At 35.0% G+C, this 13,617-nt stretch overlaps 1 protein-coding gene across 1 annotated transcript; it reads right to left on the bottom strand.

Annotated features, from left to right (window-relative positions):
• Positions 1-482: 482 nt before the first annotated feature.
• On the bottom strand, positions 483-1,874 carry LOC126995298 (uncharacterized). Its single transcript, XM_050854787.1, has one exon. It carries the CDS (start codon positions 1,749-1,751, stop codon positions 483-485), a length of 1,269 nt encoding a protein of 422 aa, XP_050710744.1. The 5' UTR covers positions 1,752-1,874.
• Positions 1,875-13,617: the final 11,743 nt, after the last annotated feature.

The following is a 13,617-nucleotide window of genomic DNA, read 5'->3' as shown; positions in this document are numbered from 1 at the left end:
CAATCTGACAAATGTGGCAGTTCTTACCAAATTTTGCAACATCAGAACTCACTCCTGGCCAAAAGAAATACTTCAGTATCTTATACAATGTCTTCTTAACACCAAGATGACCACCTATATGATCGTGAGCTAAACTAAGGACTTTGTCACGATAACATGTTGGCACTACAATTTGGGTAACAATATGCCATGTCTCACTTTTGGGGACTTCTGGAGGATGAAATTTTCTCATAAGAATACTTGATTTAAGAAAATAACAGACCGACTCATCTTCACTCTCAGCCTCCGAGACTGCCCTATCCAACAGTTTGCCTAAAGAGGGATCTGCTCTCTGAGCCTCCACCAACATCTCACGAGTCACAGGAACATCACCCGTCTCTACCGAAGACTTTATCTCACTACTGGAAGTACTAACAGGCTCCTCAACCATCTCATCATGAATAGCCTCATTAGGGAATACCTTATCCAAATCAAGGTCAACATCAGTATCCTTGAAAGCGTTCATTGATTGGCCTAGTGACAATACAAGAAGGGAACAATCCAGGATTCTGTTCTGTCAACTTTACTGCAGGGTCAAAAGTTAAGGGATTAGAACAGACTACAGGATCCGGAATTATACGACAACCAGCAATATCGTTGCCTAGCAGAAAGGTAACTCCCTCAACAGGCAAAGAATCCTGCACTGCAACAGTTACAACCTGAGAAATTATGCCAGCCTTTAGGTAGAGTCTACATAATGGTAGTGTGGTACATTCGTTAATACCTTTCAGCACAACAAACTCCCCAGTGTACAAATCCTCAACAAAAGGAACAATACTCCTTACCACAATACTGTGCGAGGCACCTGTATCACGCAGGATACTGACAGGGATGGACGGACCGGCCTCAGAGGCTGACACACTACCCTCAAATCGGAATGGTTGGAACAGCTGTTGACACTTATTAGACGTGGTTAAAACAGGATCACTCACATCTGCTAGTTTAAAGACATAATTAATAACAGGTTTTATATCGGACCTACTCTGATCTTTCTTCTCCAACTTAGGACAACTTGCCACAAAATGACCTGGCTTCTTGCAGTAATTGCAAATTTTAGTGTCAAAACTTGCACTGTTCACACTTTTCCCAACATAATCAGTACTCAAAGGCTTACCAACATGTCGAGTTGTGTTCTGGTCAGGATAACTCTTTATGTTAGCCTTATGAATTAGATTATAGTTTTCAGCTAAGAAAGCTGCTCTATCAAGTGAATCTACCTCTTTTTCACATAAATATACTCTTATATCATATGGCAAGGTGTTCAAGTACTGTTCTAGCACCATAAGCTCACGTAACTCATCAAATGTGGTTACTCCACGAGATGCAATCCACCTATTATGCAATTTCCTCAGCAAATGTGCATACTCAATAAAAGTCTGATTGGGAGTCCTGGCAGAGTTACGAAATTTAGACTGATAAAATTCTGGAGTTAACTGGTAGGCTTGGAGGATAGATTCCTTGACAATACTGTAATCTTTCTGCTGGTCAGTCATCGAGGAGAGGTAGGTTGAGAGCCCTTTTCCTTTAAAGGAAGTCTGGGCAATTATGGGCCAATACCCTTTTGGCCATGACAAACTTGTGGCAACATTCTCAAACTGAAGGAAGTATTCCTCAGCATCAAGTTCATCAAATACAGGCACAAACTTACAGCACTTTGTCACATCAAATGCCTGCTCTCCAATAAGGCCCATTTCAGACTTCTTTTCAAGCATAGTCAACTGAAATCTTCTCTCCTTCTCTCTGTCTTCCAACTTCCGCTGCTCAACCTCTAACTCCAAAGCTCTCAGTGCATTTTCACTGAGACAGGTAGCCCCCTCCTCCTCACACAAATGTAAGGCCTCCTCCAGCATTTTAATCACAGCGTTCTTAATCTGAATCTTCCTCCAGCTTTTCCTAACAGTAATTTCGTAATGCTCCGCCAAAGCAATCCACTCATCCTTCTTTAATGTACCTGCACTCAAAAACTCTAGTGATGGATTATCAATGAACTTTTGTACATTCATCTTAATATTATGCACGTACTCTCTATTGCAATAGATGGCTCCCGGACAGGCCCCCAATTTGTTACACCACCGGCTAGAACTTACTTTAGTTATACAACCGTAGGGGTGTACCAATTACCATACGCCTTAAAGGCAAACTAAAACAAACCGACACTAGAAACACTTGCATTTACTGAGACCAAGCACTTAAAACACAGAATAAAACTATAAAACATAAAAGTGGAAACATATGGGTACAGCACCACACACCGGCTATCTGATTTCCAGCTTTCGAGCCATAACTCACTTCTCAAATAAATTCACACCACAATGAAAAATTAATACGTCCTCACACAACTAGTGAGCTTATGTTACAAAATAAAAACTAGAACAATACTTATGTATGGCCGACCCACGAAAGACCAACACCTTGCCACCTCCGCTTCCAGAACACAACTAACTAACTCCGGTACCCCAACTACCGATGAAGCCGTAGGCTGACGTGGCAGTGGTCTGACGTGGCAGCATTCAACCATCGGTTGAATGCTAACTATTTAATATGATATAAACAACCATTCCCAACCTAGGGTCTTACGGTTATTGCCCACGTACAAAGGCCTGCAAGGCATGAGCCTGATACAGGTGAAAACTAATTAGATAATTATGGTTATATATATATATATATATATATATATATATATATATATATATATATATATATATATATATATATATATATATATATATATATATATATATATATATATATATATATATATATATATATATCACCTTACCGCTGTGCCATATCCTCCAGGACGTCGGCAACCATGGACTTCCACTTTTCTCTGTTTCTTGTAGCTCTGATGAACTGCCCACGTGTCATCTCTCCCCGCACCAACTCCACCAGTCCTTCCATGTATTTTATTCTTGGTCTTCCTCTACCTTTTCTTCCTTCCACCATTCCAGTCATAATCAAATTCTCCAGCCCTTCTCTCCTCATTACATGGCCGAAAAACTTCAGCTGTCTTCCTCTCACTGCTTCCATCAACTGTCTTCTCTCTCCCACCATTTGTAGAACGTCTGCATTTGTCCTTCTGGCTGTCCATGGTATTTATCAGACTTTTTCTTGTTCTTATCGACAGCTTCCTGTTTGTCAACACATATTACCTAATGCCTCTTTTGCAATTCCTATTCTTCTCTTAATTTCTGTGTCGCATTTCACATCCTCTGTTACCATACTTCCCAGATAGTTAAAACTTGCCACCCTTTCCACCACTCTGTCTCTACAGCGCAGCTCCATTTGCGGTCCAGGAAGATCCTTTGTCATTACCATGCATTTTGTTTTTCGGGCGTTAATTGACAGTCCTTTTTTTTCGCTTTCCTCTTTTACTCTGTCAAACATAATTTGCAGCTTCTCATTTGTGTCTGCTATCAAAACTGTGTCATATGCATATCTCAGGTTGTTAATATTTTGTCCACCAACTCTTATACCTTCACAATCCCTGATGTTCCTCATTATTATGTCTCCATATAGAGAAAACAAATCTGGGAATAATACGCATCCCTGCCTGACTCCTCTTCTTATATTTTGACATTCTGTTTCTCCTCCATTTGCTCTCATACAAGCTTTTTCTCTACAGTAAAGATTCTTTATAAGTCTGTATTCCTTTCCAGTCACTACTATGCTCCTCAATATATACGTTAGGTCTACTTGTCTAACTTTGTCAAAAGCTTTCTCACAGTCGATAAAGCAAACATACATATTTGCTTCTCTATTACTCTTTCAGCCAACGTTCTCAACTCTCTCTCTCTCTCTCTCTCTCTCTCTCTCTCTCTCTCTCTCTCTCTCTCTCTCTCTCTCTCTCTCTCTCTCTCTCTCTCTCTCTCTCTCTCTCTCTCTCTCTCTCTCTCTCTCTCTCTCTCTCTCTCTCTCTCTATTCTCTCTCTCTCACTACTATCTCTCTCTCTCTCTCTCTCTCTCTCTCTCAAAGCTTTCTCACAGTATATATATAAATATATATATATATATATATATATATATATATATATATATATATATATATATATATATATATATATATATATATATATATCTCTATATATATATATACAATACTAATGAAATAATGTAAATTTGTATGGAAATAAAAATACAAAATACACATAAAATATCGTAAATTTGTATAAAAATATATGTTCAAAAATACACATAAAAAAATTGTATTAAATTAAATATACAAAATACACATAAAATAAGGTAAATTTGCATTCAAATAGATATGCAATATAATGATAATATAATGTAAATTTGTATCAAATTATACATTCAAATACAAAAAAAAATTTCGTTAATATATATATATATATATATATATATATATATATATATATATATATATATATATATATATATATATATATATATATATAAATATATATACAAAATGCACATTAAATATGGTAAATGCGTAAAAAAAAATATATACACAATACATATATATATAATGTAAATTCCTATTAAAAGAAAAAAAATATACAAAATACACATAAAATAAGGCAAATTTGTATTCAAATAGAAATACAGAATACTCATAGAATAATGAAAATTTGTATAAAAAAAACAATTGAAATGCACATCAAATAAAATAAATTTGTATAAAAATATATATACAAAATACACATTAAATAATGTAAATGCGTCAAAAAATATATATATATACAAAACACACATGAAATAATCTAAAATCGTATAAAAAACATACCAATAAAATAATGTAATTTTGAATAAAAATATATATACAAAATACATATAAAATAACGTAAAAACAAATACAAATATACACATTAAATGATTTCAATTTGTTTCAAAATAAATATGAATGAAATACGTATAAAAATACACATAAAATAACATGAATTTATATATATATATATATATATATATATATATATATATATATATATATATATATATATATATATATATATATATATATATATATATACATTCTGTACTGTCTCCGCCAGTTCTTCTCCCCTGCACAGTTGCTGTCCATATACAGGGCCTTGTCCGCCCTCGTATGGAGTATGCATCTCATGTGGGGGGCTCCCTCACACAGCTCTTCTGGACAGAGTGGGCTAAGGCTCTGTCTCATCAGCTCTCTCCTCATACTGATAGTCTTCTACCTCTAAATTCAGCTACAATGTTGTGTCCCTTTCTATCTTCTGTCGATATTTCACATGACTGCTCTTCTGAGCTTGCTAACTGCATGCCTCCCCCCTCCGCGGCCCCTGCACTCGACTTTCTACTCATGCTCATCCCTATACTGTCCAAACCCCTTATACAAGAGTTAACCAGCATTTTCACTCTTTCATCCCTCACGCTAGTAAACTCTGGAACAATCTTCCTTCATCTGTATTTCCTCCTGCCTGCGACTTGAACTCTTTCAAGAGGAGGGTATCAGGACACCTCTCCGAAACTGACCTATCTTTCAGCCACCTCTTTGGATTCTTTTAGGAGCAGTAGTAGCGGGCTTTTTTTTATTAATGTTTGTTTTGTGTGCCCTTAACTGTCTCCCTATATATATATATATATATATATATATATATATATATATATATATATATATATATATATATATATATATATATATATATATATATATATATATATATATATATATATATATATATATATATATATATATATATATATATATATATATATATATATATATATATATATATATATATATATATAATGTAAATTTCTATAAAAAATATATACAAAAAACATAAAATGAATTGAATATATATATATATATATATATATATATATATATATATATATATATATATATATATATATATATATATATATATATATATATATATATATATATATATATATATATATATATATATATATATATATTTACAAAATACACATAAAATGATGGAAATTCGTATCAAAATAAATAAACAAAATACCAATAAAAGATTTATTTTTGTATGAAAATAAATTTACAAAATACACATGAAGGAACGTAAATATGTGTAAAAATATATACAAACATACATTTTTTTTTTAAATTTGTATGAAAATAGATATGCAAAATACACATTTAATAAGGTAAATTTGTATTGAAATATATATACAAAATACACGTAAGATAATGTAAATTTGTATCAAAATATATAAACAAATTCACATAAAATAATGTAAATTTGTATAAAAATATTTATTCAAAATACACATTAAATAATGTAAATACGTATCAAAAATATATACAAAATACACAGAAAGTAATGTAAATTCGTATGAAAATAAAAAAACAAAATATCAATAAAATAATGTAAATTTGTTTGAAAATAAATATACAAAATACACATAAAAAACGTAAATTTGTATGAAAATATATATACAAAAATACACATGAAATATTTTTAAATAGCATTAAAATAAATATACAAAATACACATAAAATAATGTAAACTTGTATTGAATTAGATATGCAAGATACACATAAAATAATGTAAATTTGTATTGAAATATATATATAAAAATACACATAAAATAGCGTAAATTTGTGTGTGTATATATATATATATATATATATATATATATATATATATATATATATATATATATATATATATATATATATATATATATATATATATATATATATATATATATATATATATATATATATATATATATATATATATATATATATATATATATATATATATATATATATACAAAATACACATTGAATATGTTAAATACTAAAAAAAAATATATATACACAATACACATAAAATAATGTAATTTCCTATCAAAAGACATAAAAAAAATACCAATTAAATATATATACAAAATATATAAATTTATATGAAAAAAAATATATACAAAATATACATAAAATAACGCAAATTTCTTTAAAAATCAATGTACAAAAATACACATAAAATAATTTAAATTTGTATGAAAATAAATATACAAAATACACATAAAATAAGGCAAATTTGTATTAAAAAAAATTCAGATTACACATAAAATAATGTAAATTTGTATAAATAAACAATACAAATGCACATAAAATAAAGTAAATTTGTATAAAAATATATATACAAAATACACATTAAATAATGTAAATGCGTATAAAAATATATATACAAATACACATGAAATAATCTAAATATATATAAATAAATATAATATATATATATAATATATATATATATATATATATATATATGAAAATATATATATAAATATAGATAGATATATATATATATATATATATAAATATATATATATATATATATATATATATATATATATATATATATATATATATATATATATATATATATATATATATATATATATATATATATATATATATATATATATATATATATATATATATATATATATATATATATATATATATATATATATATATATATAAATATATATATATATATAAAATACACATTAAATATGGTAAATACTTGAAAAATATATATACGAAATACACATAAAATAACGCAAATTTCCATAAAATGTACAAAAATACACATGTAATAATTTTGATTTGTATGAAAATAGATATACAAAATACATATAAAATTAGGTAAATTTGTATTAAGTATAAATATATATATATATAATATATATATATATATATATATATATATATATATATATATATATATATATATATATATATATATATATATATAATACACATTAAATAATATAAATGCGTATAAAAATATATACACAAAATACACTTGAAATAATCAAAATTTGTATCAAAATAAATAAACAAAATACACATAAGATAACGTAAATACAAATACAAATATACACATTAAATAATTTAAATTTTTATAAAAATAAATATTAAAAATAAACATAAAATAAATAATGTAAATATATATAAATATATATATAAATATATATAAAATATATATATATATATATATATATATATATATATATATATATATATATATATATATATATATATATATATATATATATATATATATATATATATATATATATATATATATATATATATATATATATATATATATATATATATATATATATATATATATATATATATATATATATATATATATATATATATATATATATAAAAATATAAATACAGAAATACACATAAAATAATAAATTTGTATTAAAATAAATATACAAAATGCACATACAATAAGATAAATTTGTTTTGAAATATATATATAAATATAATATAAATATAAATATATATATATATATATATATATATATATATATATATATATATATATATATATATATATATATATATATATATATATATATATATATATATATGAATACACATAAAATAACGTAAATTTCTATAAAAATATATATACAAAATACACATAAAATAATTTAAATACGAATGAAAATATATATACAACATACACATAAAATAATGTAAATTCGTATCGAAATAAATAAACAAAATACCAATAAAAGATTGTATATTTGTATGAAAATAAATATACAAAATACACATAAAATAACCTAAATTTGTAAAAAAATGTATTAAAAAATATACAAAAATAGTTTTAATTCTTATAAAAATAAATATCCAAAATTCACATAAAATAAGCTAAATTTGTATTGAAATATTTATACAAAATACACATCAAACAATGTAAATTTGTATCAAAATATATAAACAAATACACATAAAATAACGTAAATTTGTATGAAGATATATATACAAAATACACATTAAATAATGTAAATACGTATAAAAAATATATACAAAATACACATAAAATAATGCCAATTCGTATCAAGATAAATAAATTAAATATCAATAAAATTGTGATATGGATGTAAGTGGAGAAATGTAATTATTAACTTGCAACATGTATCATTTGCTAGATGAAAGATTGAATTGTTCACTGATTCATGAATCCTCGAAATACTGAGCTCATAAGTGTGTTGGTAGTGAGCGCAGCGCTGGCAGGCAGTTGCCTCCAGGCGATTGTACCGTCGTCGTCAAGTAAAGAGTCCTGAGCTGTGTGCCGGATGTTTTGACTATGCTCCATCCCGTATCTGACTTTGCCTTCGTTCACGACACAAGCTATCTAGGCATGCCTGCCGACGAGAAGACTGGTGTCCTGGCGGCCAGCGTGACCTTTCAGAATTTGATGGATCGTCACTCGGCGTGAGCGAGTGGCTGGACAAGTTTGAGTTGGTGTGTCAGCTGAGAGGGTTCTCGGAGTGGCAAAATATCGTCCCCCTGCGCCTCACCGGGGGAGCGTTCGCAGTCTACCAGCACCTGAGTGAGGACGACAAGCTGGTATACGAGAAGATCAAAGAAGCTCTCGTCTCTGCTTTCGCGTCAGATCGTTTCTGTGCATACGAGCAGTTCATTGGTCGAAAGCTGCGCGATGGTGAATCCGTGGATGTATACCTAGCTGACCTGCGGCGTCTGGCTACATTGTTCGGAGGCATGCCAGACACTGGATTGGCCTGCGCTTTGGTGGCCGGCGTACCAGACTCTGCCCGCCGCACCCTGCGGGCTGGTTCTCGGATGGAGTCCATGGGCCTCCGCGAGATCCTGAGCCGCGCTCGTGCTGTACCGGTAGAGGAGACGGAGCTCGGGTGATGGGCATGAGAGTCTGGGGGGAGAGAGACTGTCTATTTTGGAAAAGAGACAATTACGTTGGAGAGTTGCCAGAGAAGTTGACAAGGCGCGAAGTGTTTTCCTTGTGTGGGCGGCTCACGGGCCACTTACCTGTGTGCGGCTGGTTGCGTGTAGCAGCCTCTTACCTGAAAAGACGAGCCAACGCCTCTTGGGACAGCCAAATCAACGATCCGGAACTGTGCGCGATGCTCGCAGAGACTCTACAACGTGTCAAATGCTCCGATCCAGCACGAGGTCGTTGGGACGTGAATGGTGAAGAGGCTGTCGTGTGGGTGGACGCTAGTTCCCTCGCGATAGGCGCTGCCCTGGAGGTGGATGGGAACATCGTCGAAGACTCGTGTTGGTTGCGGCAGAATGACTGCACGCACATAAACCTCGCCGAACTAGATGTAGTGCTCCGTGGGGTTAACCTTGCTGTTGCCTGGAAGGTGAAACAGCTTTTTTTTTTTTTTTTTTACAACAAAGGAGACAGCTCAAGGGCACACACAAAAAAGAAAACAATAATAAAAAAAGGCCCGCTACTCGCTGCTCCCCAAAAAGAATCGCCGAAAGAAAGGTCAATTTCGGGAGGAGAGGTGTCCTGATACCCTCCTTTTGAAAGAGTTCAAGTCGTAGGCAGGAGGGAATACAGATGAAGGAAGATTGTTCCAGAGTTTACCAGCGTGAGGGATGAAAGAGTGAAGATGCTGGATAACTCTTGCATAAGGGGTTTAGACAGAATAGGGATGAGGATGAGTAGAAAGTCGTGTGCAGCGGGGCCGCGGGAGTGGGGGAGGCATGCAGTTAGCAAGTTCAGAAGAGCAGTCGGCGTCGAAATATCGATAGAAGATAGAAAGAGAGGCAACATCGCGGCGGAATTTAAGAGGTAGAAGACTATCAGTAGGAGGAGGAGAGCTGATGAGACGAAGAGCCTTAGACTCCACTCTGTCCAGAAGAGCTGTGTGAGTGGAGCCTCCCCACACGTGAGATGCATACTCCATACGAGGGCGGACAAGGCCCCTGTAAATGTATAGCAACTGCGCGGGGGATGACAACTGGCGGAGACGATACAGAACGCCCAACCTCGAGGAAGCTGATTTAGCGAGAGAGGAGATATGAAGTTTCTAGTTGAGATTTTGAGTTAAGGATAGACCGAGGATGTTTAGTGTTGAAGACGGTGACAGCTTGGTGTTGTCGAAGAATAGGGGATAGGCGTCTGGAAGATTGTGTCTAGTTGATAGGTGGAGAAACTGAGTTTTTGAGGCATTGAAGGGCACAAGGTTCCTTCTGCCCCAATCGGAAATGATAGCAAGGTCTGAGGTTAAGCGTTCTGCAGCCTCCAGTCTGGAGTCGTGTACTTCCTGTTGAGAGGGTCTTCTATTGAAAGAAGTTGAATAATGCAGAGTGGAGTCGTCGGCGTATGAGTGGACAGGACAGTTTGTTATGGATAGAAGATCATTGATGAATAACAGGAAGAGAGTGGGTGATAGGACAGAGCCCTGTGGAACACCACTGTTGATAGGTTTAGGGGAAGAGCAGTGACCATCTACCACCGCAGAGATTAGAACGGCCGGAAAGGAAACTGGAGATAAAGGAACAGAGAGAGGGATAGAATCCGAAAGTGGGCAGTTTAGAAAGCAAAGACTTGTGCCAGACTCTATCGAAGGCTTTCGATTTGTCTAGCGCAACAGAGAAAGTTTCACCGAATCGGCTAAGAGAGGATGACCAAGAGTCAGTTAAGAGAGCAAGAAGATCGCCAGTAGAACGCCCCTTGCGGAATCCATACTGGCGATCAGATAGAAGGTTAGAAGTGGAAAGGTGCTTTTGAATCTTCCGGTTAAGGATTGATTCAAAAGCTTTAGATAGACAGGAAAGTAAAGTTATAGGGCGGTAGTGTGAGGGATTGGAACGGTCACCCTTCTTAGGCACAGGCTGTACAAAGGCATACTTCCAGCAGGAAGGAAAGATAGATGTTGATAGGCAGAGACGAAAGAGTTTGACCAGGCAGGGTGTCAGCACAGAAGCACAGTTTTTAAGGACACTAGGAGGCACCCCATCAGGTCCATAAGCCTTCTGAGAGTTGAGGCCAGAGAGGGCATAGAAAACATCATTTTGAAGAATCTTAATAACAGGCATAAAGGAGTCAGAGGGGGGATGAGTAGGAGGAATATGCCCAGAATCGTCCAGGGTGGAGTTCTTACAGAAAGTTTGAGCGAAGAGTTTAGCCTTAGAGACAGATGAGACGGCAGTGCTGCCGTCAGGGTTGAGAGGAGGGAAAGAGGAAGAAGTGAAATTGGAGGAAATATTTTTGGCTAGATGCCAGAAATCACGGGAAGAATTTAAAGAAGTAAGGTGTTGACATTTTATATTAATGAAAGAAGTTTTGGTAAGTCGGAGAATAGATTTGGCACGATTCCAGGCTGAAATGTAAAGATCAAAGTTAGCGGGAGTTCGAAGGCTCTGGAACCTTTTGTGAGCTGCCTCTCTATCTTTAATAGCACGAGAACAAGCTGGTGCTGATGACTGATTCGAAGACTGTATACCACTGGATGACGGACGCGCTGTCGGGAAAGTTGCGGCTGAAGACTAAGGCTGCCAGCGAATTGCTTATCCGCCGGCGTCTGCAGACGATAAAAGACGTCATCAGTGAATGCGGGCTGGGAATGAGTCTGGAAGTTCAGTTCGTCACTTCATCTGAAAACAAGGCCGACGCATTAACCAGAGTGCCGAGAAAGTGGCTGGCTTCTGTAACCGCCCAGCCGGTCGGCGAGGCTATCTCTGCCGTGTCTGATGGTGAGATCGCTAATATCCACAGCACTAGTGGGCATCCAGGAATTTAGCGCACGCTGTACTTCTGCAGGAGGCTCTTCCCATCTATCACCCGAGCGCAGATGTGAAAGGTCGTGGGTAACTGCGAAGCCTGCCAATCCATTGACCCGGCACCCGTAAGGTGGGAAAGAGGATCACTGGGCGTAGTGGACTGCTGGGACAGAATCAGCATGGACATCTGCCATGTCGGAGACCAGCATTATCTGACGCTGATAGACTGTGGCCCATCTCGGTAAGCCATATGGAGAAGACTGAGGCGCCAAGATGCAGCGGGTGTCATTGACAAGCTGGAGTCAGTTTTTTACGAGCGTGGTGCACCGAAAGAGTTGCTGACCGACAACGCCACCAGCTTCCGTAGTTCGACGTTCAGCGAGTTTGCCAGCAGCTGGGGGATAAACGTAACGTACCGCTGTGCAAACGTTCCTTCAGGCAACGGAATTGCGGAGCGATGTCATCGGTCAGTTAAGACCATAGCAGCGCGGAAACGCTGCTCTGTTGAAGAAGCTGTCTACTGCTTCAATACAGTGCCACGAAGTGATGACCCTTCCTCCGCGCCAGCCAACTGCATCTTCAGGTACGAGGTCAGGCTGCTCGGCATGGACGGTGTGTGCGAGCATGACCGGTCTAAGGATGCACGGCATCAGCTCCAGGTAGGCGACCGAGTGTGGGTCCGCCATCCCAGCAGAAGATGCAATATTCAGAGCTCCGTCGGAACAATAACAAAAATAGTCTCCCCACAGAATGTTGAAGTTGACAGCATGCCGCGCCACGTGCGTGACCTGCGGCGTGTCACGTCACCACCACCGGTCGTGGAGTCGTCTACCGAGGACGGGGCTGGCAGGCACGATGTCGAAGAGGAGGATTATATGGATTACATATATCCATATACGCCGATGACTACCGAAAACACTACAGCGGATTGCGTAGAGAGGCCGGTTACAGATGAAGAAGCCACGAGGGAGAACCGGAACGGCCCCTGCCGCGCCGCAGCTCAAGAGAACGCCGACCCGTCGTCCCTTTTCAGTATTGTGACTTGCCTTAGGATCAAGCGGGAG

Source organism: Eriocheir sinensis, chromosome 7, assembly GCF_024679095.1.
Source record: "Eriocheir sinensis breed Jianghai 21 chromosome 7, ASM2467909v1, whole genome shotgun sequence".
Classification (NCBI taxonomy): Eukaryota; Metazoa; Arthropoda; class Malacostraca; order Decapoda; family Varunidae; genus Eriocheir; species Eriocheir sinensis.
The sequence above is the reverse complement of the archived record's forward strand: the minus strand, read 5'-3'. Positions and strand labels throughout refer to the sequence as shown.

Bases quoted from the DNA above. Each gene is read 5' to 3' on its own strand.
- LOC126995298 (XM_050854787.1), bottom strand. From the start codon at position 1,751: ATGCTTGAAAAGAAGTCTGAAATGGGCCTTATTGGAGAGCAGGCATTT.